Raw genomic sequence first — 15903 nt, 5'->3', positions numbered from 1 at the left:
AACCAAAACGCGATATCCAACCATACACATACTTGGCTACAGTTTCCGCAGTAATATCCTTAAAAGGATGCTTCCGGCAAGTGTGTGCGTCTGTCTATCATAGTCAGGCAATACCTGAATCCTTCTGACGAGGATACGAGGAGGACGAGGAAAAGGTCCAACGAGATATATGTGCACGTGTTCAAATCTTCCACAATATGGAAAAGCTTGCACGGCTGAATTAGTGTGTCTAACTATTTTAGTACTTTGATATGCTAAACAGTTCTTAGACCAAATCCCAATGTCACGATTATTCTATGGCCAAAAAAAATTTACTAGACACCATTAACAAAACACCTTTTAAACGGATTGAAGCTATGTATTATTATTATAGACTTATATATTATAATTATGTATAACTTTTTCTACAGCTGAGATACTTTTGACATTCAACACCTTTTGTCTTCAGTCACCGTGACCACGCAAGCTGTAAAGCACGCGAAACGTCGGAAAAAATTAAAATTATGTAAAATAATTATAAGTTTATAATAATAATACATAGCTTCAATCCGTTTAAAAAGTATTTTCTTAATGTGTAAAAGCTATGTTAACAAAAGACAATACTGTACTAGACGCCATTTTTCTAGATGAGCGTATGCCTGGATGTTCTAAATTATATATTCTGTCAAAAGCTAATCTACGAAAATGCTTAGGCCTACGGCCTAATGTTTTTCGTCGATATTTCAGAGAAAATAGGTTTGCTACACATGAGCATAACTATTTTCTTGAATAGTGTTCGCCTATTAACGTCATTGATGATGTGTGAGAGCTCCTCATACGCACCTTGAACCCGTCTGCCTCCTCCTCCTCTCCTCCTCCAGAAGTGCATAATTAATTAACCAAAAAAAACAACTCGAAATAACAGGCAAGTATAACTAAAATTAAATAAGATGAAATCCAAAGAAAAGATAAATTAAATAAATAATTGTGTAAACAGACGTGCAAAAGCTCTACCAAAGGTAAATTGACTCACAATTAATATATGTAAGTAGTAGCTAGAAGGCAGAAGAAAAATTATCAAAAAGAAAAGTTTTTAAATAAAATTTAGAGACTGAGCTCGGCTGATATCAACTGGTAAGGAATTTCAAAGTAGGATTCTTTGCACAGTGAAAGAGGAGTGATAGAAATCAGTTTTAAGAGAGTCAGTCGTGATAAGGAATCTGCTACCATGTTTTCGGAACCTGTAATATGTATAATGTAGGTATTATACTCGCTAATGCATGCTAGCTGTCTTATGCGTCTCGGTGTCTCTTTTTTTAAAGCGTAAATCAAGGGCTTATAATCTGTGTAAATGTGTAACTAACGGCCTTCTATTAAATCTTTGAAATGACAAATCGCTAAGTAAATAGTAAGTCGCGATCATAAGTGAAATACTTGGTTTGAGCATCTAAAATTTTTTGCGAGAAATAACGTATCAGTTTCTACTTAATATCTACATATTGTTGTAAGACTGCTCCAACGCAAGAATTTGAACCTCGCAACGTGGGGCAGACGTGATGGCTTCTTGTAAACACGCCTTGCACCGATCAAAAGCTTCGTCATCACCGGATGTCCACAGAATGGGTGTTTTGTCTTTTTTCTTCGCACCAGTTAAATAATTATGTATTTAAAACTATTTAGGTCTCATCGTTGTTCCACAACTGAGCGTTTCTTAAGGCAGTTTTGAAGCCCCTGCAGTATTTCGGAACCGATTAGACTTAGGGTCCTTCAAGAAAAGAGCGTACCAATTCTTTAAAGGCCGGCAACTTTGAAGCCGTTGTGGACGGACGTCGAGGATGGTATTTTGTATTCTGCCTTGACGTCCGATGATGAAACTCAGCTGCAGGTATTATTAGTAATGCTTTAGGTTGTTTGTACCACCTTACATTTTATGTTTGCAAGAGATCCCCTGGCTTATGTCAGGAATATTTTTAAGCCTACAATATTTTATAGTGTTGCCAATTATCCGACAATATTCTTGAATATTTACTAACGTACAGTTTCTCGACATCATATATGTCAACGTTTGTCATATGTCAATTAAATTGATTTAATGAAGGCAAACTTTTTTTGTTAATCTCTGACATCTAGTAGACTAATGTCAGCCCGTATTTGTTTTCGTAAAGTTTTGATACAATAATGAGAAATAATTCCCACTTAATAAGTTAAGATCGTTTTTAAAATGTCGAAAATAGCAAATGTTGTTGACGGTGAAGCTTCTGAATCAGATTCTGAAGTGGAAATTGAAATAGGAAGATCTCCAGTAAGGTTTACCTTGTACTTAAATTTTTATTTCTAACTTGAGTTGATACAGAGTCACTTGTTTCATGTCTTATTAAATATTTATTTTATAGGATATATTACCGACGACCAAAGGTTTTGTAATATCTGGCGAAGCGCCTGAATCTGATGATGGTATGACAACATTTTAATTCTTTGTAAATGTTGAGTACAATATTTTATATAAATTCTGTGATTTTATGTACACTTTCATTATAAGCCCTAAACAATTTAAGTATGAAATTGTTACAGAATCAAAACTTCCTTCACCATCAGCTAGAATTGAAGTTGACTCGCCACTACATATATCTATGTATCCTCCAAAATCACCGACTAAGATAATGTACAAATCTCTACTTCATCAAAAGTTATGTAAGTATCAATTCAAAGTTACAATCTTGATTTTAACTATGAACTTATCTATGAAATTTAATTTTAATAGTTAATGAAAATATTGTACAAAAATAAAAGCAAAACCGTTAAATTTTTCTTTAACTTGAAACATTTACATATTAAAAAGGTTAAATACATTAATATTTGTTTCAGGGGAGAGTAATGTGTCATTTCGGGCATCCCTTGAAGGCCTAGTCGGACAGACAACTGAGTTAGCAGTTGATAAACTTACCAAGGCAGACAAAACATTACTGAATGTCCAGGTAAAATTATATTTTTTTACTTGTTGCATTTCAAACTTTTATTTTATCACACAAATATATAATGTTGGAGAAGATAATATACATAAAGAACTCGTCTTTGATAGCTTCTCTTAGAAGTAGTTCACCTTGTTTAGTTTCAAGCTAACTAGTACATTTCATATATTTGACTTTTAAATTAGTTTTATCAATAGTGTTTTAACACATTCAATAAACTCCCATAAGCATCGAAATCAATTGGCTATGGTTGGTTGTTGGCCACTCTCAATAACAACAACAATTGACTACTAATGTACATTTTAGGTTGCTAAAATTAGTGCAGTTCTTTTGTCATTTTACTATCCTAGTCTGCAATAAACTCGACTATCAGCATCATGCAAACGAACTTTCTAAGAAATTCGTTGTTTTATTTACAAATTGGTATTGCTTGCATCTGTTGTTGACCATGTAGTCTGTATAGGTCCTACACCTAATAAGTTGGAGTCATGGATTATCTATGTGTTTTTCTTCTCTCCATTAAACAACAAATCTCTATAATGCCATAAAATCCACAGTCCTTTCAGTGTCCTTATATAGTTTAAACATCTTTTTCAGGAAAGCATGAGGGCAACAAATGCATCCCTAGCATTAGCTAAAGCGAGATTAAAACAAATACAAGCAGAGCTGGACAAAGTTAACTGTAGTAGTGCGCTTCCCAATGTTAAAATAAAATAGTGCCTACTACTTATTAAGGATATATTTTTCATACATTCCCAAAGTATATATTGTAAGTGCTTTTGGAATAAGAATTTTTTATATAAAACTTATATATGTTAGACATAGACTTGACATACTAACGAAACACACACAATAACAAATCATTATTGAAATAAAAAAATGGAATAAGGTACATTATCAGTGTGTAATGTGTGTATATAGACTGGCCCTGGCTCAGCAATATGCTGTGTAGAAGACGTCTTCCACAGAGCTGGTCATTCTGCTAGAGACCACAACAGTTAGTTTGCGCCTCAGATTTAAAAAAAAATAATATAATGTGATAATATTGAAAATTAACAGAGTAAGTAAAGAAGTCTTAGAATATTTGTGTGTAAAAGTATATAGTTAATAAATATATAATGTTACATGGCTTTAATTAGATTTTCTCACGATTAAATCAAATTGCTATACTTTGTTGTTATAGGCTACGTGCACTCAGTAACTGAACCATATATTTAACTATAAACATAAGTTACCACCAACTAAGATAATGTACAAATCTCTACTTTACTACTTTACATATTTACTAACCATCTATATGGTTGGTGGACAGAAAATGTGTTTGACAAACCCCGGATCCCACATCTGGTTATATAAATTAGTATTTGTTACAAATGACTCATGAATTAGTCGCTATACCTGAATTCGGTGTTACATATAGTCGCTATAATAAAAACAAGGTAATAAATAAAATCTACTGTACTAAGTTTTTTTATTGAGTGTGTAAAATTGTAATTACAATCTGACCTTGGCCTCAGATTTGTCGGTTTCATGATCATTTGTCAATCTAATAGGAAAGTAGGTGATCGGCCTCCTGTGTTGTGTTGGGTCTGAGGCCGGTTTCCTAATGATTTCTTTCATACTAGCAAACGCTAAATGGGGACATAGAAAGTCCTTTGGACAGCCAGGATTTTACCACCGAATGGATGAGAGCTGCTGAAACAACTAGGCCATCATTATAAATGAAATATTGAGCCTTCGTTTGAGTTTCGGCTTAAATATACCAAATAAAATTATATTTTAATTAAAAAATTGTAAAAAATAAAACATTTTTATATTTATCTCCATCTAATCCTTATTTTATTCAGAATCACTTGACTCCGACGCGGCCTCCTCCACGTGAACGTTGAACTTGTACTCTTGATCGGCGCCCAAATATGCGTCTGACATAAAGTATAGTGTGTATGTGTGTGTGCCAGCACTGCCACACACAAAGTCCAGCCGAACGTTCGCTGATCGACCGAGAGACACTCGTTTTATGGACAGGAGTGTGTTCGACTTCGGGTCACCTATGACTACCCACCAGCCCTCTTCGCGTTTCTATAAAAAAATATTGAAAATCAATCTCGTGACACACATTAAGGTCCTATTACACACATGTCAGGGCCTGATTGAGCCTTGACCATGCAGAGCAAAAAATCGCGCTTTACATATAACAACAGATTTTTTAAAAACATGTTATTAACAGTAATCTGTATAAAGCTTTAAAAAGAGTAAAATAACAAAAAAGGCCGGCAACGCATTCTCCAGTCCACTCTCATTGAGCGTCCATGGGCGATATCACTTTCAGGTAAGCCTCCTACCCGTTGGCTCTCTATTCATCCCTAATCATTAAACCATTTATAGGCAGGCAACGCACTCGCGAGCCCTCTAACATTGAGTGTCCATATCACTTAACATCAGGTAAGCCTCCTTCTACCCGTTTGCCCTCTGTTGTATAAAAAAATATATCATAAATATTGATTTTATCGTCAAGTCATGTGACGCTAAACGCTCAGGATTGGTCGATTCCGCGATGACGTAATACGTACATATCACAAATAATAAGACTCGATAGCCACCGACTGCTGTAATAAACCGTAAACGTCAACAATAATATATTTTTTACCTGTGGGAAGAATGGCGCTATAACTGGTCCGATGACGTCATCCTCTCTCTCCAATGTCACTTCCACTATGATGGGTTTTCCCGCGCGAAGGCGTCTTTCATTTTGCACCTAATAAAAAGTTTAAGATTTCGTTATTTAGATCGATGAACGCCGGCCTAACAAAATGATTCACTATCACGTTCCCGAGCCGAGCGTAACATGGCTCATTGTCAAGTTCCGCCTGAGCCGAGCGTAACATGACTCAATTTTCACGTTCCGCCTGAGGCGAGCGTAACATGGCTCATTGTCAAGTTCCGCCTGAGCCGAGCGTAACATGACTCAATTTTCACATTCCGCCTGAACCGAGCGTAACATGACTCAATTTTCACGTTCCGCCTGAGGCGAGCGTAACATGGCTCATTGTCAAGTTCCGCCTGAGGCGAGCGTAATATGACTCATTGTCACATTCCGCCTGAGCCGAGCGTGCAAGCGAGAGCGCGGAACGAGCGATAGGGCACGATTGGCCTAAGCGTTTGGCTTGTGACGCATCTCTCTCCCACTCCTACGGCCGATGCAAAGTAAAAGAGAGACAGCGCACAACCTATACGTTAACTGTTTCCAACTTTTTGATGGGAGCTCTTAAAATTTCAGTATTTTTTTTTTGAATCGGCTATTTTTGTCGGGTCCCAGAGCTGCAGCCCAAAAAACTCTTAGTAGACAACTTCTGGGACATCAAAATTGTCATCCCTTACTCTTTCCCAAGGTCTAAAATCAGCAGAATTTCCCAAATTCCGTCCAAAAACCAACCCAGGACTTCAGGCACCACTAGTTCGAATTCAGTACTTATCCAGAGCTGGATAATGCCAGGAAAGCCATTCTCATATCTAACCCGCCGTTTTCCTGGTAATTTTTTCTGCATAAAAAAATGTTGGGTCTCACCTGATAATTCAACTCGACATTAGGATATCTGTTACAGAATCTCGCAACGTCAGCCATTTCGCTCGCTGACAACTGCAACAACTTCGCGCGGGCGTTGTCTTCCAACTCCATCACATCGAACACCGTTTCCACGCCCTGCAATAAAAATCACAAGTTAACCCTTCAGCCTTCCCAAGCCACTCCACACGTCCACCTAAGCATTCCCTTTGGTGTCCTTGTCAGTACGAACCTTCATCTCCTAAACATTCTCAAACCAATAGAAAAATCCTTAAAATTAATGCACTTCCGTCATACCTTCTCAGCACATCGCTGGACAATGGCCGGTGTGAAATGTGGCAATTGCCGCAAATAGGAGTCCTTGGCCCACATGGCCTGGGTGACCATTTGGGCCAACTCCATGGCGGCCACAGCTGGAGACAACCAACCGCTGCTAGACACCACGTCTACACAGGCTTGGATAAGTCGAATGGCCTGGAATAATAATGGAAATATAGAAATTTTAAGGGCTGGTGGTATATATATTTAGAATGGATGAGTGATTCGAAGAGTGACTGAACTAACGCTTGATTAATGAGAACTAAGATATTAAAGACAGGACGAATAAGTTTTCACTTAAATTAATGAATGAATATTAATACCTGGGTAATATAAATGATTTATTCTTTCCTAGGTCGAAACTAATGAATAAATCACACCTGGGTCAAGCGAATAAATTAATGAATTAAATCTTATTACCTAGGTGAAAACTAATTAATGCACGAATAAACCCGACCAGGGTAAACCGAATGAATCTATTAATGATTGTTACCGAGGTCGAAACTAATGAATAAATAACACCTGGGTCAAGCGAATAAATTAATGAATTAAATCTTATTACCTAGGTGAAAACTAATTAATGCACGAATAAACCCGACCAGGGTAAAGCGAATGAATCTATTAATAATTATTACCGAGGTCGAAACTAATGAATAAATTACACCTGGGTCAAGCGAATAAATTAATGAATTAAATCTTATTACCTAGGTGAAAACTAATTAATGCACGAATAAACCCGACCAGGGTAAAGCGAATGAATCTATTAATGATTGTTACCGAGGTCGAAACTAATGAATAAATTACACTTGGGTCAAGCGAATAAATTAATGAATTAAATCTTATAACCTAGGTGAAAACTAATTAATGCACGAATAAACCCGACCAGGGTAAAGCGAATGAATCTATTAATGATTGTTACCGAGGTCGAAACTAATGAATAAATTACACCTGGGTCAAGCGAATAAATTAATGAATTAAATCTTATTACCTAGGTGAAAACTAATTAATGCACGAATAAACCCGACCAGGGTAAAGCGAATGAATCTATTAATAATTATTACCGAGGTCGAAACTAATGAATAAATTACACCTGGGTCAAGCGAATAAATTAATGAATTAAATCTTATTACCTAGGTGAAAACTAATTAATGCACGAATAAACCCGACCAGGGTAAAGCGAATGAATCTATTAATAATTATTACCGAGGTCGAAACTAATGAATAAATTACACCTGGGTCAAGCGAATAAATTAATGAATTAAATCTTATTACCTAGGTGAAAACTAATTAATGCACGAATAAACCCGACCAGGGTAAAGCGAATGAATCTATTAATGATTGTTACCGAGGTCGAAACTAATGAATAAATTACACCTGGGTCAAGCGAATAAATTAATGAATTAAATCTTATTACCTAGGTGAAAACTAATTAATGCACGAATAAACCCGACCAGGGTAAAGCGAATGAATCTATTAATAATTGTTACCGAGGTCGAAACTAATGAATAAATAAATCAAATCTGGGTAAAGTGAAAGAATGAACGAATAAACAATACATACCTTAGTGATGACGGTGGCCGTATCGGCCTGCAGTTCAGCTGGCAACTGCATTCTTGAGAGATGAGCTTGCAGCAGTATGTGAGCTTTAACTTGTGGCTCGTTATACTTCACGGTGCCACTCGTGGTGGTCGGTTTGTGGGGCACTCTGTGGATAAGTTACATATTAGATAACCAAAGTGCGTGCATCCGGCGACCATCGATTCATAAGACGTTGTCAGGTCAAAATCTGTTGGTGGCGTGACTCGAACGATCTTAGGGTTGAGAGTTCTACTGGAGTCACTATAATATTCTGGTAGAAGCACTAACGAATACGTTAAAAAGTTATGTTTTAGCGATTAAAATATATACAGGACACCTAAGGCAGTTCATAAAGCACGGGCATCCACCAAAGAGTAATAAATCGTACTGCATCAGAGATTACTTCTTTCCAACTCCTACATATTCCCCCAGCAACCATCCTCAAATACCCATAAATATCGATTAGAAATTGAAAAATTGGTACTGATAGAACAGGAGGCAGGGCAGGAGGTTCAACTTAAGTGATACCCCCGCCCATGGACACTCTCAATGTCAGAGGGCTCGTGAGTGCGTTGCCGGCCTTTAAAAAACTTGTACTAATATGATGGGTACTAAGGCGATTGTTGAAGCCCGCCAATTGGCTTCACTGACAAATTCCAAGTTACGTGCACGCCCGTATACGCGCGGGACAAGACCAGTCTTTGTTTAAATGTTATGTGAAATTAATAAATAATGTGTTGCGTGTGAACTCACTTGGCTGCCAAAGCCTTGATGATGTTCTCCTCCCGATGCCTGATGCACAGCTCGGAGTACTCCGCTGCTGACGAGATGATCTCCAGAAGACCACGGATCTTAGTTTTGGATGTCAGTGAGAGGCTGAACAGCTCTGTAATGGATTTTGGTTTCTTTTAGTCTAAATTTTAATATGAATCCGATATATTTCAAGTCGACTTTCATCAAAATTGGTTGAGTCGTTTTTGAGTGTCCACACATCTCTATATTAACAACATCGTTAGTTCATCATCATTTTTTATAGAATAGAGGCAAACAGTCAGGAGGCATACCTGATGTTAACAAATAGGACACACACACACACACACCCAGAAGGCTCGCGAGTGGGTTGCCGACCTTTTAAGAATTTGTCTTTTCTCCCCATATAACAAGCTTATTCTCCCTATACAACAGGCATTTTCTCCCCTATAACAGGCCATTTCGCCTTTTACAAGAAGCACTTTCTCCCCAAATATGAGGCCATTATTCCCCATACAACAGGCATTTTCTCCCTAAACAACAGGCATTTCTCCACATATAACATCTCTAACTAACCCTGTTAATCCTAACATCATTTTCGTGATACCTTTCCTAAGCTTTCTTTACCTAAACTATACTTACCAATGGTGGTATAATTGATGTAATAGTAGGACGCGATCATCCCCAAATTGAGAGGCTGGACATCCATCTCATCTTCAATCGCCATGCACTTGGACTGCTCCAGGTCTGTCAGCGTCGTTTCCACCAACTCCGAGAGGTGGTCCGACAGATGTCTGCAATTATGGAGAATCTTTATTTCTGTTACAACTCGAAATTTACACGGACACATTTGTATTATGACCCCCTGGTAAATATATTCTTGAAGCCAGGACGTATGTCCAAAAAATATAAACGACTTTAATACAAATGGATTCACCAGAATAAGCCTCGAAACAGAACTAATTTATGCGTACGACCAACCAAAATCCAGAAGATAAACCACTCTTTATATAGAACCGTTTATGTCTGTCACATAACACAAACGATGATGGTATTACGTAAGCATTAGGGGGAGGGGGGGGTGGTGTTGTCTTCGATTTTATCATTTGGTGATGACGTCATCAGTAATTATTTACTTTTTTTTTACACATATTACCCATATGTTGTCAAACTGAATACGTTTATGTACTATTATTATTGGGTGCTTTGCTTACTTTTGGTGACGGGGGGGGGGGGGGGGGGGGGGTGTTGGTTTTTTTTTTAATATTTCAAAAAAATTAACGTACCTATGAGTGACGCCTTGGAGGTTATAATAGTTGGGATTTTGTGTCAGACGTCGGTAGAGGAAGGTCCACGTCAAATAGTCGACCGCGTCCTGTTTGTTCTCTATGGTCTTCGTTACAATTTCCGCGTTCATGTGGTCGTGTAGTCTATGGTCGAGGTGACTCTAAAATATTTGTCATAGTAAAAATACAGTAAACTTGCATTACGACTATTTCAACCGATAAATATAATATTCTCAAAAGCAGAAATAATCTTGCCAGACAAAAATTTATAAATAAGGCCAATATATTTTTATAATGAGAATTTAGATTTGATTAATGTTTAAGGTATCTTGGAAATAAATATCTCTAACCTAACTCATAAATACTGAGATAGAATGGAACACAACAAAAATATTGATCCTTGAATGCAATTGAAAAAAGATTAATGTCATTGTATGCAAGAAAGTGAAAAAAGATTTCTCGTCCTTGAATACAAGGCAGTAAAAATAGATGCTTAGTCTTTAATTGCAAGACAGTGAAAAAGATTACTGTTATTGAATGCAAGACACTGAAAAAATATTATTGTCACTGAATGCAAGACAGTGAAAAAACATTTCTCGTCCTTGAATACAAGGCAGTAAAAATAGATGCTTAGTCTTTAATTGCAAGACAGTGAAAAAGATTACTGTTATTGAATGCAAGACAGTAAAAAAAGATTATTGTCATTGTATGCAAGAAAGTGAAAAAAGATTTCTCGTCCTTGAATACAAGGCAGTAAAAATAGATGCTTAGTCTTTAATTGCAAGACAGTGAAAAAGATTACTGTTATTGAATGCAAGACAGTAAAAAAAGATTATTGTCATTGTATGCAAGAAAGTGAAAAAAGATTTCTCGTCCTTAAATACAAGGCATTAAAATAGATGTTTAGTCTTTAAATACAAGACACTGAAAAAATATTATTGTCACTGAATGCAAAACAGTGAAAAAACATTTTTAGTCCTTGAATACAAGGCAGTAAAAATAGATGCTTAGTCTTTAATTGCAAGACAGTGAAAAAGATTACTGTTATTGAATGCAAGACAGTAAAAAAAGATTATTGTCATTGTATGCAAGAACGTGAAAAAAGATTTCTTGTCCTTGAATACAAGGCCGTAAAAATAGATGTTTAGTTTTTAAATACAAGACACTGAAAAAATACTATTGTCACTGAATGCAAGACAGTGAAAAAACATTTTTAGTCTTTGAATACAAGGCAGTAAAAATAGATGTTTAGTCTTTAATTGCAAGACAGTGAAAAAAGATTACTGTTATTGAATGCAAGACATTAAAAAAAGATAATTGTCAGTGAATGCAAGACAGTAAAAACAGATAATTGTCAGTGAATGCAAGATAGTGAAAAAATGATTGTTGTCATTGAATGAAAGACAGCGAAAAAGTGTTTATAATCCTGTAAAACAATTTAAAAAATAATAAAAAATTTGTCCACTCACCTCAAGCGGCAGACAATCGTTCAGCAGCTTGGTGAAGAAACTCTTATGATGAGCAGCGCACATGAGCACGGCCACCGAGTGGTCGTCTTCTAGTGGACGACAGGCGCGACCGAGCATTTGGAGAATCGTAGTTATTGGATATTGTTCGTAGCAGTGGAGTTTGCCGTTGTATCTACAAAATATTTTTAAATTCGGTTTGAATTTTTAACTATAATAAAATTAGTCATAAAGAACAGAGTGAGTTCCCTTTAAATAAAGGGAATAAAGGGATAAAGGGAACATACTCTATGTATGTTCCCTTTATTAATTTCGTAAATAACATAAAGTATATAACAAAAACAATTATACTAAACATATGGTAAGCCCAAGATGGAACACTTATCAATAAAAAAAAATACACTTACACATGCGTATCAGCCACTATAACAGTGTGCGCGTGCGCAGCGAATGCGAACGCCAGTTCAGCGGCCACCACACACACTTGTATGGCCCCACACTCCACTAGCTGCTGGACCACGCGTCTATCATTGCTCTCCACACCCTCGTGGAGATATGCCACACCGGCTGATACGGTCTCCTTTAACATCTGTAAAATAATGGACAATTTTATAAATGTCCTTTAAGGAGGTAAACTCTGTCCGAACGAGCTTCGAGGGGAAGCTTCTTCAAGGAATCTTTGGCCCTGTTTACGACGACTGTGTTTGGCTAACATGAACAATATTATACCATCGTGGAAGACGCCAACAAGTCATAAAATGCAACTAGCTCAAATGGTTGGTTGGCCGAATGGCGGACGACAGGACCTTTAGAAGGTCCCTACTGAACTGACAACCTGATGGCAAATCCGCTCCCGGGACTGCGTTGTGCGGGACGGAGTTGTCAAGCTCGAAACAATAGGTGTTCGAAGCTCAAATGCCGAAAGAGGAGGAGGAAAAGGACCACAAGAATTTTGATGATAAACTCGGGCGAACAGTTACCGCGGTGAGCGCTTGGAAAGAGTTCATCATCACAAAATACCCAAAAAATAGGAAGACCAAGACATCTTATGTCTATAAGGGTGGCGACATGAAACCCGTACGTCCGGCTTGTACGTCAAATACGTATTCATTGACATGAAAGACTAAGTTCTGAATCTCACCCAAACTGCAGCGTTTGGACTCAACTGTCTCTTTCATAACAGTATATACACAGTTTGACAGAAAGAGACGAAGGATCCTGTCTCAATAGTTTTATCCAGGGAAAGTTTATTTTCAGTGAATTAGGTTATTTTTCAATCACTTATTAGTCGAAGTTAAGTTAGGCTAATGTTAAATGCCTCAGTTAAGATATAATTTATAAAAAATGTGTGCGTGTACTAGTGTACACACGTAAGAAGTGAAACTTTTTCATGACCTCATTTTTTGAAAAATGTCTACTGTATGCATCGTTACAGAAATTGGTTAAATAATGTTAAATTAGATAAAGTTTAACAGCTTTTATTATCATAGACATGAAGAATTATTACTACTAAGATTATTACAGAATTTCATTAATTGTAATAGAATTGTTACTATCGTTATAATTTTGTTATTAATGGCTTCGAATATCTTCGAATCAACCGTGGTTAGAAAAAGATGGCGCGTAACGTAAAAATGTGACGCGCAACAGAAAAATGTGACGGTAATTTTTTTCCCAACGCCGATAAAGAAGTTTCACTTCAAAAACTTGAACCTTAATTAAAATACTTTAAATTTAATGTGAAAAAAGTTCTATTTCGTTTAAATTAGGCAAATATATGCATTTAAACAATATCGAAAAACTTAAAATTCAGACAAATTTTAACTCAATGCTGAAAATAAATTAAATATTACCTTATCCTGCAATTTGGTCAAGAACGGCTGCACCAGATCAGATCTAGCGTGCAAGAACCTTCCAGGTCTACCGGCAGCAGCTGCCAAAGCCAGCAAGTCCGCAGCGAGAAGACGGGAATGTCTCCTAGAAGGCACGAAAACCACAGCAGGCTTGGTACCGGCATAGCGGAGTATGCTGTTGTAAATTGGCTTCGTCATGGCTGCTAAACGAGATGGCGCGTGTGAGATGTTGAAGCCCTAAAAATATTAAAATTAATTATAACAATTTTTTTCACACAATAACGTCCATCCATTTTAGACAGTTTTTGCCAGCGCAATGTGGAACCAGCTACCCTCGAAGTAATTCCGAACCCATTCAAACCCAATCGCTTTTGGATTCCATCAATAAATAAATCAGTATCAAAATGAACGTAAGCCATTTTCGTCAACGTGTACGTCCACTCTTTACGAATGCGCGCGTTCGAATGTACAACAAAATGGTTGCTCATGTGTCTTAGAGCAACCGCAATGGGCGTTCTAACTAAAATCTGTAAACACGCACTTGGCTAGAAGCGCGCATTTGCATGTGTAGACTTCAATTGACGCCCAATGTGTACTCGCTGTAAGGGTTCTACAAAGAGCGTTCCAATGCTTATAAAGCCTGCAACGCACTTGCGGGAAGACTCGCAAGTGGGTTGCAGGCTTGCCTTTTTCTTCTTCATATTTTTTCTTGAAAAACCCACCATTCTATTCAATTTCTATTAGGTTTCCAACCAATAAACTAAACCAAATAAAAATGTCCAAACTAGATTTAAGTTCACCGAACTTAAATCGGTTGTTGTATGTTCAGATTTGTTAAATTAAACCCTTTGAAGCTGAAAGACTTAAATCGTTTAAAACATGAGCTTATAACTAAGATAACATTATTGGTTAGACTAATAAAAAATCGCTTGTCTGTAAAGTCGGTTCACGGACTATAGTTGAACGTGACATCGTCATAAGAAAATACTGATGGAATGGATATAGAGAAGTAGGTAAATGGAAATCACAATTACAGATGTCGAAAGTGGAGGCTGATTGTGCCTCTTTGTCGCTCGTTCCGCGCTCTCGCTCGCACTTCAAGCCTTAAATGCAACGCCTCAGAGCGAGGTAACGATGCATGAGTCAGGTTTCAGCGTGCAGCCGGCTCCATCGAATTACAAGACGTTGTCAAGTCAAAAGCTATAGACTTATTGAAGGGTTTGTAAATCTAAATAACTCTTATGTTATTGGACATTATCGGAAACGAGAATTATATTACAATTTACGAGTGTGGGAAAAACTAAAGGGCTCATTTATTAGTAAACTGATTATTAACTAAAACATATATATAGTCCGAGTTAGTAGTCTTTCCACCACCACAAGATCGGAATCTCAGTGAAACCGCGGGGCATTGCTAGTAAAGAATATAAGCAGGCGACCTATAGGACATTATTGAAAACGAGAATGTTATATTACAATTTACGAGTGTGGGAAAAACTATAGGACTCATTTATTAGTAAATTGATTATCAACTAAAACTTATATATAGTCCGAGTTAATAGTCTTTCCACCACCACCAGATCGGAATCTCAGTGAAACCGCGGGGCATTGCTAGTAAAGAATATAAGCAGGCGACCTATAGGACATTATTGAAAACGAGAATGTTATATTACAATTTACGAGTGTGGGAAAAACTATAGGACTCATTTATTAGTAAATTGATTATCAACTAAAACTTATATATAGTCCGAGTTAATAGTCTTTCCACCACCACCAGATCGGAATCTCAGTGAAACCGCGGGGCATTGCTAGTAAAGAATATAAGCAGGCGACCTATAGGACATTATTGAAAACGAGAATGTTATATTACAATTTACGAGTGTGGGAAAAACTATAGGACTCATTTATTAGTAAATTGATTATCAACTAAAACTTATATATAGTCCGAGTTAATAGTCTTTCCACCACCACCAGATCGGAATCTCAGTGAAACCGCGGGGCATTGCTAGTAAAAAATATAAGCAGGCGACCTATAGGACATTATTGAAAACGAGAATGTTATATTACAATTTACGAGTGTGGGAAAAACTATAGGACTCATTTATTAGTAAATTGATTATCAACTAAAACTTATATATAGTC

At 36.9% G+C, this 15903-nt stretch overlaps 2 protein-coding genes across 2 annotated transcripts in view; one reads left to right on the top strand and one right to left on the bottom strand.

Moving 5' to 3' along the window:
• The first annotated feature begins 2094 nt into the window (after positions 1–2094).
• On the top strand, positions 2095–4078 carry LOC123718239. The gene is made up of 5 exons (XM_045674717.1): positions 2095–2281; positions 2373–2433; positions 2551–2670; positions 2845–2954; positions 3546–4078. Exons 1-5 carry the CDS (start codon positions 2201–2203, stop codon positions 3663–3665), a joined length of 492 nt encoding a protein of 163 aa, XP_045530673.1. The 5' UTR covers positions 2095–2200; the 3' UTR covers positions 3666–4078.
• A 664-nt stretch (positions 4079–4742) lies between these two features.
• LOC123718238 (putative U5 small nuclear ribonucleoprotein 200 kDa helicase) overlaps positions 4743–15903 on the bottom strand; it is a 49480-nt gene continuing 38319 nt past the window's right edge. Inside the window, exons 33-43 of the mRNA XM_045674716.1 lie at positions 13762–13998; positions 12316–12497; positions 11912–12083; positions 10443–10603; positions 9799–9950; positions 9160–9292; positions 8389–8533; positions 6808–6984; positions 6514–6648; positions 5596–5703; positions 4743–5027 (exon numbers count right to left, since the gene is read on the bottom strand). Coding sequence (XP_045530672.1) covers positions 4788–5027; positions 5596–5703; positions 6514–6648; positions 6808–6984; positions 8389–8533; positions 9160–9292; positions 9799–9950; positions 10443–10603; positions 11912–12083; positions 12316–12497; positions 13762–13998 — 1842 coding nt within the window. The 3' untranslated portion in view covers positions 4743–4787. The remainder of the gene's footprint in view (positions 5028–5595; positions 5704–6513; positions 6649–6807; positions 6985–8388; positions 8534–9159; positions 9293–9798; positions 9951–10442; positions 10604–11911; positions 12084–12315; positions 12498–13761; positions 13999–15903) is intronic.

The sequence above is a fragment of the Pieris brassicae genome, chromosome 14 (assembly GCF_905147105.1).
Source record: "Pieris brassicae chromosome 14, ilPieBrab1.1, whole genome shotgun sequence".
NCBI classification, from domain to species: Eukaryota; Metazoa; Arthropoda; class Insecta; order Lepidoptera; family Pieridae; genus Pieris; species Pieris brassicae.
The sequence above is the reverse complement of the archived record's forward strand: the minus strand, read 5'-3'. Positions and strand labels throughout refer to the sequence as shown.